This window comes from Nycticebus coucang, chromosome 15 (genome assembly GCF_027406575.1).
Source record: "Nycticebus coucang isolate mNycCou1 chromosome 15, mNycCou1.pri, whole genome shotgun sequence".
Taxonomy (NCBI): Eukaryota; Metazoa; Chordata; class Mammalia; order Primates; family Lorisidae; genus Nycticebus; species Nycticebus coucang.
In genome coordinates, this window is record NC_069794.1 from 17,007,364 (window position 1) to 17,024,225 (window position 16,862).

The window sequence follows — 16,862 nt, forward strand, 5'->3', positions numbered from 1 at the left end:
TAACTTGCTTACTGGCCATGAAAAGTAAGGCAAAAACAAAACAAAATCAAAAACACGCTAGAAGACGATAGAACTGCCAGGTTATAGAGAGCAGCAGGTTGTTGCGGACTTTGTTTTTTATTTCCTTGAATTTCTTTTCTTCTCCATAACCATAGGAGGGATGTGACTAACTTTGTGGAGTATTCGCCCGTCAAGTTCATGGGGAAGGAAGGTATTAGCCAGTTCTTGGATACTCTCCTCAAAAACAGAGATGAATAGTTTGAGACTATGCAATCATGAAAATAGGTGTGCCATTACTAAGCAGCTGGCCACAGTATTGGAAAAAAACAAAACAGGCAATTTTCTGCTTCAGGTGAGCTGGGACGGGCAGAAAGCCAGGCCCTGGCCATCTCTAGTATTTCCCTTCTCTGAAGGCTCACAGTGCCCCAGGACATCTGCTTCCTATGTTTTATTATGAGCATTTTTCATGTGTCTGTAGACCATGCACCTGTCTTCTTCAGAGAAGCTTCTGTTCACGTCTCTTGCCCACAATGAAATGGGATTACAGTGGGGGGTAGCTCACTGTCAGTTACTGGCTCATGGGTGGAAGCACAAACCTGGCAGTTTGCTATGTCTTCATTATTAATAATATTAATGGTGCTGCACAGTTTTTTTTTTTTTTTTATATCCTGTGTGGAGTGTGACTGCTGCCTCTCCCTTCTCAGTATTTCTCCACCTTGCAGCCTCCCCTCCCCTCCCCCGTCTCTCTTCTTCATCATACCAGGTCTCTCCCATTCACAGTGTCCCTCAGTTGTGGCCTTACCCAGTTCTCTGTCTAGTTTGTGTTTGAAACACAGGTGTTGTGCACACATCTCCTCCCAACTCTCAGGGCAGGAAAACAAGTCACCATATCCTTTGGGCCCCTGCTGGCCTTCTTGTAGTAGATAAATCCGTAAATACTCGTCATTACACTTTCATTGGAACCCTGTGGGCTAGGCAGGAGGAGAGGTCATGTACATTCACAGAAGGGGGAAACTAAGACCCCACGTGTTTAAAACTTACCTTATTTTTTTAGTTTTTTTTATTAAGTCATATATACATAGATCATGAATACATTTATGCCTTTGTGGGATTTAATGAATTGATTATTTGTACAAATTGAAGTGCTTACATCCTCCTAATTAACATAGCTTTCAGCTCATTTACTTAATCACAGTGTCAAGACATTTGTGTTAAATACTTGGTAGAATTGACTTGTACCCTTGCAAGGGTACACCTATGCTCCATAGGTGTAGTCCCACCATTCACTTTCCCTCTATTGAACCAACCTCCTTCCCTTCCCTCCTTCATCCTGGGCTATAGTTGTGATTCATCTCTCATAAGAGAGTGTGAGTGATTATAAATTGGTTTCATAGTAGTACTGAGTACATTGGATATATATTTTTTTCCATTCCTGAGATACTTTACTAAGAAAAATATTTTCCAGCTTCATCCATATAAACATGAAAGAGGTAAAGTCTCCATCTTTTTTAATGCTGCATAGTATTCCATGGTATACATATACCATAATTTATTAATCCATTCATGGGTTGATGGGCACTTGGGCTTCTTCCATGACTTGGCAATTATGAATTGAGCTGCAATGAACAATCTGGTGCAAATATCTTTGTTGCCAAGTGATTTTTGGTCTTTTGGATATACACCTAGTAGAGGAATTGCAGGATCAAATGGCAGGTCTACATTAGATCTCTGAGTGTTCTCCAAACTTCTTTCCAAAAGGAATGTACTAGCTTGCATTCCCATTAGCAGTGCAGAAGTGTTCCCTTTTCACATCCACGCCAACATCTGTAGTTTTGGGATTTTGTGATATGGGCTACTGCTACTGGAGTTGGATGATATCTCAAAGTGGTTTTGTTTTGCATTTCTCTGATGGTTAAAGATTATGAGCATTTTTCGTGTGTCTGTAGACCATGCACCTGTCTTCTTCAGAGAAGCTTCTGTTCATGTCTCTTGCCCACAATGAAATGGGATTACTAATTCTTTTTCTATTAATAAGTTTGAATTTTCTGTGGATTCTGGTTATTAGACCTTTGTCGGAAATATAACCTGCAAAACTCCTCTCCCACTCAGAGAGCTCTCTACTTGCTTTACTTGCTGTGTTCTTGGCAGTGCAGAAGCGTTTTAGTTTGATCAGATCCCAGTAATATATTTTTGATGTTGCTTCAGTTGCCTGGGGGGTCCTCCTCATAAAGTATTCTCCCAGGCCAAGTTTTTCAAGTGGTTCCTCTGCACTCTGTCTGAGAATTTGTATAGTTTCATGTCTTAAGTTTAAGTCTCTAACCAGTGTGAGTCGATTTTTGTTAGAGGAGAAAGGTGTGGGTCCAGTTTCAAGTCTTCTACAGGTCGCCAGCCAATTCACCCAGCACCATTTGTTAAATAGGTAATCTTTTCCCCAATTTATATTTTTGATAGGCTTATCAAAGGTCAAACGACGATAAGTGTCTTGGTTCATCTCTTGGTTTTTAATTCTGTTCCATACATCTACCTCTCTATTTTTGTGCCAGGACCATGCTGTTTTGATCACCATAGTATAGTCTGAAGTCAGTAGCATGAATCCTCCTGATTTGTTTTTATTTCTGAGTAATGTCTTGGCTATTTGACGTTTTTTCTGTTTCCATATAAAACAAAATATAATTTTTGCAGATCTTTAAAGCATGACAGAGGTGCTTTAATAGGGATTGCATTAAATCTGTAGATTGCTTTGGGTAATATAGACATTTTAACAATGTTGATTCTTCCCATCCATGAGCATAGTATATTTTTCCATTTGTTAACATCTTTAGTTATTTCTTTTCTCAGAGTTTCGTAGTTCTCATTATAGAGATCTTTCACGTCCTTTGTTAGATATACTTCCAGATATTTCATTTTCTTTGGCACTACTGTCAAGGGAACAGAGTCCTTGACTTTTTTCAGCTTGACTATATATATATAAAGGCTACAGATTTGTGAGTATTGATTTTGTATCCTGAAACACTGCTATATTCCTTGATCACTTCTAGGAGTTTTGTAGTTGAGTCCCTGGGGTTTTCCAGATATACAATCATATCATCTGCAAAGAGTGACAGTTTGATCTCTTCTGATCCTATTTGGATACCCTGGATTGCCTTCTCTTGCCTGATTGCTATGGCTAAGACTTCATTACAATGTTAAAAAGCAGTGGAGACAATGGGCAACCTTGCCTGGTTCCTGATACGAGTGGAAATGATTTCAATTTTACTCCATTCAATATGATACTGGCTGTGGTTTTGCTGTAGATGGCCTCTATCCAGTTTAAGAAATGTTCCTTCTATACCTATTTTCTTAAGCATTCTGATCAAGAAAAGATGCTGGATATTATCAAAAGCTTTCTCTGCATCAGTTGAGAGAATCATATGGTCCCTTTTTTATTTCATTTATGTGATGTATTATATTTATAGATTTACATATATTGAATCATCCTTTGGACCCTGGGATGAAACTCACCTGGTGATGATGTATAATTTGTTTGATGTGTTGCTGGATTCTGTTCGCTAGGATCTTATGTAATATTTCTGCATATTCTCTAATATTCATTAGAGATCTAGGTCTTTAATTTTCTTGTCTTGTTGGGTCTTTTCCTGGTTTGAGTATCAGGGTGATATTTGCTTCATAGAATGAGTTGGGAAGTATTCCTTCTTTTTCTATGTTTTGGAAAAGGTTAAGTAATACAGGTACTAATTCCTCTTTAAAGGTTTGGTAGAATTCTGATGTGAAGCCATCTGGTCCTGGGCTTTTCTATTTGGGGAGATTTCTTATAGTTGATGCTATTTCATAACTTGATATAGGCCTGTTCAACATTTCCACTTCTTTCTGGCTAAGTCTAGGAAGGTGGTGTGTTTCCAAGTATTGGTCTATTTCCTTCAGATTTGCATACTTCTACAATAGTTTTTTTATAATATTCATTAAGAATTTTTTGAGCCACAGGTACTGCCCTCATTACGGATTTTTTTGAATTTCTGAGGAGTCTGTTGTTATTTGGACTTTATCATTTCTGATTGATAAAATTAAAGATTTTACTCTTTTATTTCTGGTTAGGTTAGCCAAAGGTTTATCTATTTTATTGACCTTCTTAAAAAAAACAACTTTTTGATTGATCTGTTGTATAATTTTTTTGTTTTCAATTTCATTTAATTCTACTCTAATTTTAGTTATTTCTTTTCTTTTGCTGGGTTTGGGGTTGGAATGTTCTTCCTTTTCCAGTTGCTTGAGGTGTCCCATTAAGTTGTTGACTTCCTCTCTTTCCGTTCTTTTGCGGAAGGCTTGCAATGCTATAAATTTTTCTCTTAGGACTGCCTTTGAGGTATCCCACATGTTCCCCCTAATTCGTGTCTTCATTACCATTTTGTTCCAAAAGTTTGATAATTTCCTTCTTAATCTCATCTGTGACACAGCTATCATTCAGCATGAGGTTATTTAACTTCCATGTTTTTGTATGAGTATGCAGATTCCTGTTGTTGCTGAGTTCTACTTTTATTCCATCATGATCTGAGAAAATACAAGGAATAATTTCTATTCTTTTAAATTTGCTGAGGTTAGACTTGTGACCTAAGATGTGATCAATTTTAGAGGATGTTCCATGGACTGATGAGAAGAATGTGTATTCAGTTTCGTTAGGATGAAATGTTGTGTAGATGTCTGTTAAATTCAATTGTTGAATGATTAAGTTTAAGTCTAAAATTTCTTTGCCTAGTTTCTTATTGGAGGATCTATCCAACACTGCCAAAGGGGTGTTAAAATCTCCGACTATTATGGTACTGGAAGATACCAAATTGCTCATGTCAGTTAGAGTCTCTCTTATAAAGTGAGGTGCATTCTGGATGGGTGCATAAATGTTAATAATTGAAATCTCATCATGTTGTGTGTTGCCCTTAAGAAATATGAAGTGGGGCGGCGCCTGTGGCTCAGTCCGTAGGGCGCCGGCCCCATATACCGAGGGTGGTGGGTTCAGGCCCCGCCCCGGCCAAACTGCAACCAAAAAATAGCCGGGCGTTGTGGCAGGCGCCTGTAGTCCCAGCTACTCGGGAGGCTGAGGCAAAAGAATCGCTTAAGCCCAGTAGTTGGAGGTTGCTGTGAGCTGTGTGAGGCCACGGCACTCTACCGAGGGCCATAAAGTGAGACTCTGTCTCTACAAAAAAAAAAAAATAGAAATATGAAGTGAGCATCTTATCTTTCCTTATTTTTATTGGTTTAAAGTCTATTGTATCTGTAAGTAAAATTGCAATACCTGCTTTTTTCTGATTTCCATTTGCCTGAATTATAGATGACCATCCCTTTACCCTGAATCTATATTTATCTTTTAAGGTAAGATGAGATTCTTATATGCAGCCGACATCTGGCCTGAGTTTTTATATTCACTCAGCCAACCTGACCCTCTTGAGAGGACACTTTAAGCCATTCACATTAATTGAGAGTATTGATAAGCCTGGTAGTATTTTGGGTATCAAGTTTTTAAAAAATCCAGTGGACATTTTTAATCCTTTTGCCACTGTGGAAGTTATGATCAAAAGTTTCTGAGTGAGTTTACTTTGGTTGTAGAGCATTGTGCTTGTCAATGTGGAGGATGGGTCTGAGAATATCCTGGAGAGCTGTTTTAGTTAAGGCAAATTTATTCAACATATGAATGTCATTAAAGTATTTAATTTCTCTGTCATAAATGAAGCTCAGTTTAGCTGGATACAGGATCCAGGGTTGAAAATTATTATGTTTTAGGAGGTTAAAGGTCGATGACCATCCTCTTCTAGCTTGAAAAGTTTCAACAGAGAGATCTGCAATCATTTGGTTTTCTTACGTCTGGCTGTTTGCAGAATTCTCTCCTTCATATTAACTTTGGTGAAGTTAATTATAATGTGTCTAGGAGATGTTTTATTTGGATTGAATCATGCTGGGGTTCCAAAACTTTCTGCTATCTGGATTTCAGAATCTCTTGCCATGTTTGGGGAATTCTCCTCTATTATCTCTTCGAGTAGAGCATCTGGGCCTTTTGAAGCAACCTCTTCTCCTTCAGGGATTCCTATAAGGTGAATGTTTGCTCTTTTGGAGTAGTCCCACAATTCTCTCAGGAAATAGTCTGTTTTGGCTCTCCACTTTTCTTCCTCTTTGAGCATTTGGGAGCGTTCAAAAGCTTTGTCTTCAATGTCAGAGATCCTTTTTCTGCCTGCTCCATTCTGTTACTGGGGGATTCTACTGTATTTCTCAGATCTTTGAGGGCTGCAAGTTCTTGCCTCAGTGTGTCAAAATCATTGGAGATTTTTGTCTTTGAATTCATTGAATTCTTTTTTTTTTTTTTTTTTTTTGTAGAGACAGAGTCTCACTGTACCGCCCTTGGGTAGAGTGCCGTGGCGTCACACAGCTCACAGCAACCTCTAACTTTTGGGCTTACGCGATTCTCTTGCCTCAGCCTCCCGAGCAGCTGGGACTACAGGCGCCCGCCACAACACCCGGCTATTTTTTTGTTGCAGTTTGGCCGGGGCTGGGTTTGAACCCACCACCCTCGGCATATGGGGCCGGCGCCTTACTGAGCCACAGGCGCCGCCCAGAATTCATTGAATTCTTGAGACAACTTTTGAATTAGCCCTTGAAATTGTAATTCTATCTTTACCTTCATTCTGTTGATGTTATTTGCCATCCAAATTCTGAACTCGATTTCTGACATCTCAGCCTTTGTTTATGAATGGGATCATCTGGTGTATCTGTTTTGTCATTTCTTGGGGGAGTTGATCTACTCTGATTATTCACGTTGCCAGAGTTTTTCCGCTGCTTCCGTCCCATGATTATTTTTCACTGGCTAGATGGGCAGGTAAGGTGAAATTGGATTGGGGGCTCCTAGAGTTGTTGTTAACCAGCCCTTTGCCAAGGATCTGGGACTGGTGACCATAGCTTTTTCCCCTACAGCTTTGCAAAGGACCCATACAGTATTACATTCTGAGGCTCTGGGGACCTACTTGGTGTGCTGCGGTTAGGTGGCTCTGTCTTGTGTTCAGCTGGTCTTTGTCTGATCCTAGTGAATCAGTGACTCTCGGTTGAAGTCTCAGCTGAAATTTGCTTTCTTGGTGTCGCAGCTTGTCTCAGCAGAGGTGACTTGCAGTTATCACTCTTCTCTTTTAGCTCTGCTCCCAGGCTTCAGCTTTATTGGGAAATTATCCTTTCTGGTTATTATCCTTCCCTCTGGATGGGAGCTTCTTCGAAAGCTGGCTCCAGTCGGCCATCTTGCCCCTGCTCCCAACCCCATGTGTTTAAGTGATATCACACAGTCAATGATTGACTCCAAATCACACAGTCAATGATTGACCCCAGATTTAGAATCCTAGTCTCTTCATTTTATTTCTTTGACAGCCTCTCTACTCTCATCTATCTAACTTGGCTCAAAATTCCTTTGGTTGGCCCTTAAGTATAAATGTAAATCTTCTTGTACTTGTGGCAGGTCCAAATTTATTTAAAAATGAGTTGGGGGATTTTTCTGCTCTTCCCTTTGCTGTCCTGGCAGGGCACAGTCCCTGCTGGGTAAGAAAGATGTTGAAGGAGAAATGCTGTTCCTTAGCTCTGCTGCTGGGTCAGCCTCATTTTTGCATCACAAGACCCCATGAAAATGTCTCGAGTCTGCTATTTGCACAGCGTGACGTAATGTCCCCGTAGGAATGTAGGAATAACATTCTTTCCTTCTCTTTTTTATTTCAGGCACTTTGTCTTAGTAACACGGCCATGGGGAGGACAACCACAGGCCAGATAGTCAATCTGTTGTCCAACGATGTGAACAAGTTTGATCAGGTAAGCCCCCTCTGAGAGGGGTTCTTTTCCATCCCGGGTCTTTTTATTTAGTTTATGTTATTAGAATATCTGGTGCCTGTTTATGGTTTTGGCCAAGATTTGAAGACCTAAGGCAAGGGTACTTTTTATCCAAATCTCACTTCCTCTTTATGCAATTTAGGTGTAATAATGTGTTTAGCCTGGGGATTAGAGTTTGTTTTCTAATGTCTTCTATAGCTTACTTCAGTAATAAACATGCAGACAACAGTATTCTTGCTTAACTTGGTTAAATGTACCTGATACTCTTTGGGTGCCCCCCACCCTTAAAAGAGTTGTTATGGCATTAGGCAAAATTAATAAATTTTTATTCAAGGAATTTCACATGTGATTCCTCCCGCCATCCATCAAGGGTAGTCTTAGTGCCTCAGAGGCTGGAGTCACTTGGGACTTAACCTTCAAGTGAGCCCTTTTTAGCAGAATAGATTCTCAGTCCACAGTTGTCCTGTCAGCCCAAAAGTTGTTGCCATGAGTCTTTTTCTTTTATTTTGGCTTCTTTTATCTCCACTTGAATATGGACATACCGATAAAAATTTGAATTGCCCACCAAGAATCTCTGAGATCTAATTTCTTTAAGCGAGTTACTTTAGGGTCCTTTTAGAGTTGATCCATCTTAGTTTGTCACTCTCTTGGAAAAACAGACACATTCAAATCATATTAGAGTATGATAATATGATTATCATATTATCATATTATATAATAATATATTATATCTTGAAAAAACAAATACATTCAAGTCATATTAGAGTATGATAATATGATTATCATATTATGTAATCATATAATAATATATGATATCATATTTCAATGTGGAGGAGCCATCATGCTCAAGAATAGTATAAATTAGAGGATTATGACAATACCTTCAACACAAGATAATGGCCTTTAAGAAAGGAAAAATCTAGGGCGGTGCCTGTGGCTAATAGTAGTAGGGTGCCAGCCCCATATGCCAGAGGTGGCGGGTTCAAACCCAGCCCTGGCCAAAAACTGCAAAAAAAAAAAAAAGAAAGAAAAAAATCTATATTGAAATGTCAGCATGAGATTGGAATACTAATCATAGCTCCCCATAACCCCGAATTCCTGGGCTCAAGCAATTCTCTTGCCTCTGCCTCCTGTGTAACTATGACAAGCACATGTTACCACTTCTCAGTAGGTATTTTATTTTTTATGGAGATAGGTGTATGGCTACATTGCCCAGGTTCATCTTAACTCCTAGCCTCTGGTGATCCTCTCACTTAGGCCTCTCAAGAGTGCCGGATTACAGGCACTCAGTGGGAAATACCTCAACTGGGAAATCCAAGGTTCTGATTATTGCTCTTAACCACTTGTGCCCTGCTAACCCCCATCACTTTAAACTATCTCAGGGAATGCCAAATTCCTTACTGAACAATGAATTATGGGTTACAAAAGAGGATTTTTTTTTTTTTGCACCCATTTTTTGTCCACAAGTTGGGTGCCTCTTAACTTGTAGCACATGGTGTGGGATTGTGGACTGAATTGTCTTTCTCCTCTAGATGAAGAGCTCCTGGTAGGTTACAATTATTTCCCTCTGCCCTGTACAATGCCTGGTACATAGAAGATCTTTGACAAATAATGCCAGTTAGGGTATTCTTAGTCATAACTAACTCAATTTCCTTGATCCTACCTTTCATTTGTTGTTGTTTTTTTTTTTTTTTTTACACTTACTTAATGGACGTACCATGTTATCCAGGGCTTTCTGGCTGCTCACAAGTACTTACTGAAGAATGTGGTAGGCACCATAATAAAGACTTTTCTGGAGCGCTAGGGAGGCTTGGGGGAGATGGGGACAGAATTTTGAGGCAGATAGTTCTGGAAAATGCTCAGCTGATCTGTGAGATGAGATCAAGAACTTGCTTCTTATAGTGCCACTCAAGTTCTATAAGTACCCCAGACCTGCCTTCGTTTCTGCAGAATGACTTTCTCTGTGGTATATACTTAGATTTCTTCTTTAACAGGTTAAAAACCCACTATGATTATTTCTGTTACAGGTTCTTTTCTGATAGATTGTTTCTATAATTTTTTCTTACCGATTTTGTTTTACTTTGCTTTTTCTTTGAAGGTCACAATCTTTTTACACTTTCTGTGGGCAGGACCACTGCAAGCTATCGCAGTGACTGTTCTTCTCTGGATGGAGATAGGAGTATCGTGTCTTGCTGGGATGGCAGTTCTGATTATTCTTCTGCCTCTGCAAAGCTGTATCGGGAAGTTGTTCTCATCACTGCGGTAAGAGAAATACTGGTTTACAAAGCGTTGCAGGTATTTAGCAACATCTAGAGTCTGCCCTATTTTTTTTTTTTAAGAAACAAAATAAATGCCTTTTATTATCTCTTGCATATGCTACAGGCTCTCAGCCTTTGGGGGGCAGGGAGGAAGACTCTAGCCTTCAGCTCAAAACCGATCTTTAATGGGGGAAGGTAAAGGCACTTGAGGGTGCCCCCCAGCTGGCTCTGTAGGTGCTGGATTCTCCATAAGGAGAGTGTCCTCAAGGAGAAAGTACAGATGCAGAAGTTACTAAATAATAACAAATTGCCGTGTTTTATTGGCTCAATTCTAGCTGCATGTATTTCTGTTATGCTTGTGTGAGAGCTCTTTTCATGCACGCATTGTGCTTCTTATTCCTAATTCAATGTTTCCCTAAAGTACAAGCTCCCAAGGGCCAAGTTGAGTTTCCTGATGTCTTTATGAAGTCCCATAGTCTTAGCAGTGTTTATGTTATCAGAAAATCACTTCTGATAAAAGGTCTTATCATGCTAAAGTAAATTAGACCTGAAGCGAGTCTCAAAGAAATGGAAGTGAGTCATTTTCAAGCTTGGCAGGTAGATGGAGCTTTGCTCTTTGATGCACTTTAATTTCTTTGTATTAGACTCTTGTTTGTAGTGTTTTTCTTTTTCAACATTCCAGTGGTAGACGATAGTGTTTTTTCTATTTGGAATTTCTTTTCCCCCTCTTTGCCATCTTCCAAATGTATCTTATCCTTGGAGACCCTGTTCAGATGCTCCCAGTACTCTGAAGCTTTTTTGCTTCTCTTCTTGTCAAATGGAAGGAGAAGCCCTTTATTCTGATTTTATTCTACCCCTGTCAACTGTATTATTATTAGATTTTGGTCCCTTTCTGCCTTTCCTGCCCACCTTTGAGCTCCTCTAGGGGACAGATAGTATCTGACTCTTTTTCATGTCTTCCTGAGCAGATACTGCAAATTCTCCAAAATACTTACTGAGTTGGAATAAATAATAGACTTTATAATTGAAGTCCTTTTCCAATTGTGGTTTGAGTAGGATCTGTCTGTGTTGGAGCAAAGGAGATGTAGGAAATCATTTGATCCGTGGTGTCTGCCTGTGCCTATTCCTGATAAGAAAAGTTAGGCTGTGATCCCTATGGTTCATCTCCATGTTCCTTCCCTCTTAGGAATAAAACTGCTGCTTTCACAGATGCCAGGATCAGGACCATGAATGAAGTTATAACTGGCATAAGAATAATTAAAATGTATGCTTGGGAAAAGCCATTTGCAGACCTTATTGTCAATTTGAGAAGGTAAGTTTTTGTATACATTATACTGTATTTTTATACATTTTCTGTTTCCTATTTCTACTGGTTTTAGAATTCTCATTATGTTTTCAACCTTTTGGTGAGACCTACCCTTGCATGTGGCTTGGGGGTTAAATAGAATGGTGTAGGACATCATCTTAGGCGGGTCTTCCATTTTCCATGTTCTTACAGCAGAAAGTACATGTGCTTCTTCTTCTTTTTTTCTTTTTTGTAGAGACAGAGTCTCACTTTATCACCCTTGGTAGAGTGCCGTGGCATTACACAGCTCACAGCAACCTCCAACTCCTGGGCTCAGGCGAGTCTTTTGTCTCAGCCTCCCAAGTAGCTGGGACTACAGGCACCTGCCACAACGGCCGGCTATATGTGCTTGTTTATTAAAGTAAAAATAAAATTCCACCTATTTCTCAATGTCCTAAATCCCTGACAATGCCTAGATGCTAGCAATTCTATAAGGCTTTCTTTTTGGGGGGTGGGAGGAGATAGGATAGGGTCTTGATCTGTTGTGCTGACTCTGGCTATCTGGCCCTGGCTATCCGGCTGGCCCTGGCTATCTGACAGGGGCATCATCATAGCTTGCTCACAGCAACCCCAAACTGCTCTAGTGATCCTCCTTCCTTAGCCTTCCAAGTAGCTGGGACCACAAGGTTGTGCCACTGGCTAGTTTTTTCTGTGTTTTGTAGAAATAGGGTCTCTCACTCAGATTGGTCTTGAACTCCTAACTTCAAGTGTACTTCCTGCCTGGGCCTCCCAAAGTAGTAGAAATTATAATTTATGTTAAAGTAGGCAAATGGTATGATTATAGAGATGGGTTATACCTATATTGGGCCAAACTATATGAATCAATACTCATTCTAGACTGCTGTGCTAAAACTGTTACTTTTGGTTTGGCTTTACATTTTTAGAATTTTTATTTTTATTTATTTGGCTTTGGTCTAAATACATTATGTTTGCTTAGTTTTTGTACTCCAGCAGACGGTTCTTCTCAGAATTCCTCGGCACCCGGCCCACTCTCACCTTGCAGGTGCACCTCCCTTTGTTTCAGAGGTGTGCTCTTTCTTCTTCTTTGCCCTCTACCATGCCTGGGACCCTCCCTGACCTTGGCACTTTGCATCACCCACCTCATCTCTGTGATCCCTTGGGACACTGTGCCAGCTACTTACATCTAGTCTTGAGGGTCTCACAATTTGGAGGTTGCTTATTCTCTTCTCCTATAAGCTCCAGAGATCCTGGATGGGACAGGCTGTGTCTTACTCATCAGTGAGGGACCTGGCATAGGACTTGAGTTTACCGCTTCTTGTTCAATCAATCTGTTGGAATGATTATTCAAACCCAGTCTGATTCATCCAAAATGTCAAGCCCTGACATTAAACATGATTTCCTGTTATGAGTAGAGTGGTTATTTAGTGGTCTTGTCTGGCCCTAGAATTAAAGCTATTCCCAGGGGTGAGCTGTCAAATATTTCTATGATGTAAGAGACAGTTTATCTTAATTTATGTCTCTACCTAGAAAGTTGCCACATGCAACAGGCATTTGAAGTCACGACTTTCAAGTTGATGCTTCCTTTAAAACCTCTATTCACTCTCTTTTCCAGAAAGGAAATCTCTAAGATACTGAGAAGTTCCTACCTCAGAGGGATGAATTTGGCATCATTTTTCAGTGCAAGCAAAATTATCGTGTTTGTGACCTTCGCCTGCTATGTGCTCCTTGGCAACGTGATCACGGCCAGCCAAGTGTTTGTGGCAGTGTCGCTGTATGGAGCTTTGCGTTTGACAGTCACCCATTTCTTCCCCTCTGCCATTGAGAGGGCGTCAGAGTCGATCGTCAGCATCCGAAGAATCCAGGTTTGGGGTGTCAAATGATATTTGAGAGTTGTAGGTGTATTTGAAGTCAAATAATACTTTTCACTGTGTTCAAGTTTAGTGAGGCTTAAGACTCCCAGAACCAGAGTGCAGTTATTGCAAAACACTGTGCTTCCTTCACTCTGTGAGATGGCGTGTGCTGACAATAATGTGACAATTCCTGTCACCTGGGACAGCAGTGTAAACTGCAGTGCCACAGGGCTCTGGATGTCCAAGTGGTAACTGCAGGTGTGATTAAAAGCAGGGGAAGGAAACAGATTTCATCTCCTAATGAGCAGGTTGTGAGTTTGTGAGTTCCTAGGTCAAGGAAGATTCCTCTTGGGGCTAGAAAGGAAAATGCTAGAAGGCCCCTTGATCCTTGAGCAGGAAGAGTGGCCTCAGTTCCATTTAATCATCTCCTTTATAAAAATGAGTGCTTTTCTCCCTAGATATTGTCCTCATATTAATTTCTGGCCGTCCCTTTTGTGTCTCTGCCTTGACATCCTGTCCTTGTCTCAGTTTTTCTTCCTGTCATTGACCCTGTCTTTGACAGGCCTCTTTCTGTCTAATTTGTTGATTTCCATTGTCTTGATGTGTTAGTGTTACATAAGAAAATAACCTGAGACCAGGTAATTTATCAGTAGTAGAAATTTTTAAGTCTTGGAAGTCCAGGTGTCTGGTGAAGGCTGCTCTGGCTTCCACGCTGGCACCTTGGATGCTGTGTCCTCCTAGGACAGAATGGACAGAGGGCACAAAGGGCCTGGCTAGTTCCCTCCAGCCGGGTATAAGGATATAAGGGCACTAATTCTCTTTACAAGGGCATTTCCCTCCTAGCCAAATCACCTCCTAAAAGCACCACTCTTAGTACTCTACCATTGGGGTTTAAGTTCCAACCTGTGAATTTTGAGGGGGGTACATACATTCACGTCACAGCACCCACCAAACCCACTGTCACCTGTTCCCATTAGCTGTCTCTAACTTGCTAGGGACAAATGATGTGTTCACCAAGGTAAGGGCTTAGCACATACTAGGTGCTCAAGTATGTGTGTGTTCATGACTAGGTGTTAAATTAGGACTTGGCTCTGTGCGAGGCTTGGCAAGATAGGTGGGTTTTATTCTTGGTTCTTAATTGAGATGGATGCCCATGAAGAGATTCCAGTGAAGTTCGCTGACAGTAGATGTGATTTTCTTTTTTTTTTTGCCTTGTCAGAAAAGGTGCTGTATTTTTTATGATGAAGATTTTAGTATATGTGCTGCCAAAGCAAACTCTAAAGATTCTATGTTATTAAAAAAAATTACCTATAAAAAGATCAGTTGTCCGGGGCTGGTTCTGCTCCCCTGAGTTTATCATTCTGACAGTGGCTTTGGGCATCGTCGTTGTAGATGCTCCATGCAGTTCAGTAAAACGTGTTTGATGGAGTTTTTGCATCTTGAAAGCAATTAGGAATGTACTGTGACGTTAGTGTCACCCTAACTGTACACCGCAGCTTTTATGGACGGTAGTGTCATGGGTACATTGTGTTGCTGTGATTTTGTTGTCACTGTTGCTGCCACTTGCTTTGATAGCAGCTGCCAATGTGTCTGATGGCCCAGGGTTCTTGGCAGCCGTGACATTTAATCCTGACAACAATTGAATGAGATGAACATATTCCCTTTACAGCGAAGCAAATAGCCCCTGTAATAGGCTAAACAGTTTGCCCATCTTCACGGGGCTTGTAAATGGCAGAACTAGGAATTAGCTCAGAGCCCTGATTTCTAATATTAGTGCTTTGGAGCCTATTCTGACATGTGGAATATTTCCTTAAGTGTTATTTTAGTCATCTCTTTTTTTTTTTTTTTTTTTGAGAGAGAGTCTCACTCTGTCATCCTGGGTAGAGTGCTGTGGTGTCATAGCTCACAGCAACCTCAAACTCTTGGGCCAAGCGATCCTCTTGCCTCAGCCTCCTGAGTAGCTTGGACTAAAGGTGCCCACCACAATGCTCAGCTAGTTTTCCTACTTTTCGTAGAGATGGCATCTCTCTCTTGCTCAGGCTGGTCTCAAACTCCTGAGCTCAAGCAATCCACCTGCCTCCGCCTCCCAGAGTGCTAGGATTTCAGGTGTGAGCCACTGAGTCCAGCCTTAATCATCTCATCTTATTCCAAAAAATTTCAAAGGTTCTGTTTCCTGTGGACTCAAGTTTTTGAAATCTAAGATGAAGTCTCACCTGGTCATGTTGTGTGTTTCCCAGCACACACCCTGTCCCTGGGAGGGGGACTGTGCCTGTGTTACATTCATCCTACTTTTGGGTCTTTCCCTTTGGGGGTTCTTCCTTTTTGTGCTTGATTTAACTAAATGCTTCCAGGGCCTCTGGCCACTCCCAGGACGCTCTCAGTAAGACTCTCAGCAGCTGAGGTACTCTGGACATGTCACGGCACCCAGTACTGAATTGACAGAACAGCAGTCACCGGAGAGGGCCGGGAGCCAGCAGAGACCCAGGGTTGCCCATCCTGTAGCACAAGCGAGAGGAAGGCTGAGTGATGGGGGAAGCAGATGCGAATGGGGCATTCCCGGAAGACCAGGACTTGGTGTGGGGGGTGTCTCAACTCAGGGGAGCGGCATCTTGTCCAGAGTGAGACTCAGTCTGAGTCGTCCTCTTGTTCTTTGCATCCATCTGTGTACCTGAAATCTGGGCAGACTGGGTGGATCTGCTCTTGAAAGAGAGGGACTGTGCCCAGCACTAATTTGGACTCTGCTGGTCTGGCTCCCAGGCAGTGAAGATAGCTGGGCTTTCCTTGGGCCATGTAGAGAAATCGAAAGTCTTGGTTAGAATAAAATTAGTCTGACTGTCTTACTGGCCATCATGAGATAAATGAAGATGAAAACCACGGGGCTTTATGCAAACAGGTAATAATTAGTGAGCCTTAGCATGGAACAGGCAGCGGTCCAAGTACTTCGTGAGTATTTGCTCCTTTAAATTTTACTGCTACCCTGTTATTCCTATTTTACACATGGAGGAACTGAAGCACAGGGAGCTTAGGTCTCACCTTCAGGTTTTCATAGCCAGTAAAAGACTTTCTGGGGCATCCACGTGGGCAGTCTGTGTCTCGAGAGTGCACTCCCACACGGTGTCACGGCTGTGTATCTGAAGTGCAGGTGCCACTTTCCATGAGAGACGCCACAGAGAACCCTTGAAAGGAGCTGCCCACTGGGGAAGGGGAGTGCATGGACCTGGGGTCTTCACTGCCGCTCAGGGCCTCAGTTTTCTTGTCTCTAACTCTGGGGGTAGCACTGGTTATCTCAGAGGGCATTTGCCATGCTGCCTCACTTATTGGGGTAGCCTTGTATACTAGAGTTCTCCAGAGAAACAGAACTGACAGGGGGTGGGTAGGGGATCCCGAGAGAGATTGATAGAATGGTTTTTTAAGAACTTGGCTGACAAAACTGGCAGACTTGGCCAGTCCAGATCTGTAGGCTGGAGACTCAGGGAAGAGCTGATATTGGAGTCTGAGTTTCAGGGTAGTCTTGGGGCAGAAGTCTTCTTTGGAGGTCAGTCTTTTTCTTCTTAAAGGCCTTCAACTAATTGGCTGAGGCCCAGTCCCATTGTGTAGGGCAGTCTGCTT

The 16,862-nt window shown here is 41.4% G+C and overlaps 1 protein-coding gene across 10 annotated transcripts in view; it reads left to right on the top strand.

Moving 5' to 3' along the window:
* Nucleotides 1-16,862, top strand: part of LOC128566988 (ATP-binding cassette sub-family C member 4-like) — a 316,653-nt gene that overhangs the window by 88,311 nt on the left and 211,480 nt on the right. For all 10 annotated transcript variants that reach the window (XM_053564127.1, XM_053564131.1, XM_053564126.1 and 7 more), the window contains 4 exons: nucleotides 7,732-7,821; nucleotides 9,938-10,101; nucleotides 11,284-11,409; nucleotides 13,016-13,265. In XM_053564127.1, the coding sequence (XP_053420102.1) occupies nucleotides 7,732-7,821; nucleotides 9,938-10,101; nucleotides 11,284-11,409; nucleotides 13,016-13,265 (630 nt within the window). The remainder of the gene's footprint in view (nucleotides 1-7,731; nucleotides 7,822-9,937; nucleotides 10,102-11,283; nucleotides 11,410-13,015; nucleotides 13,266-16,862) is intronic.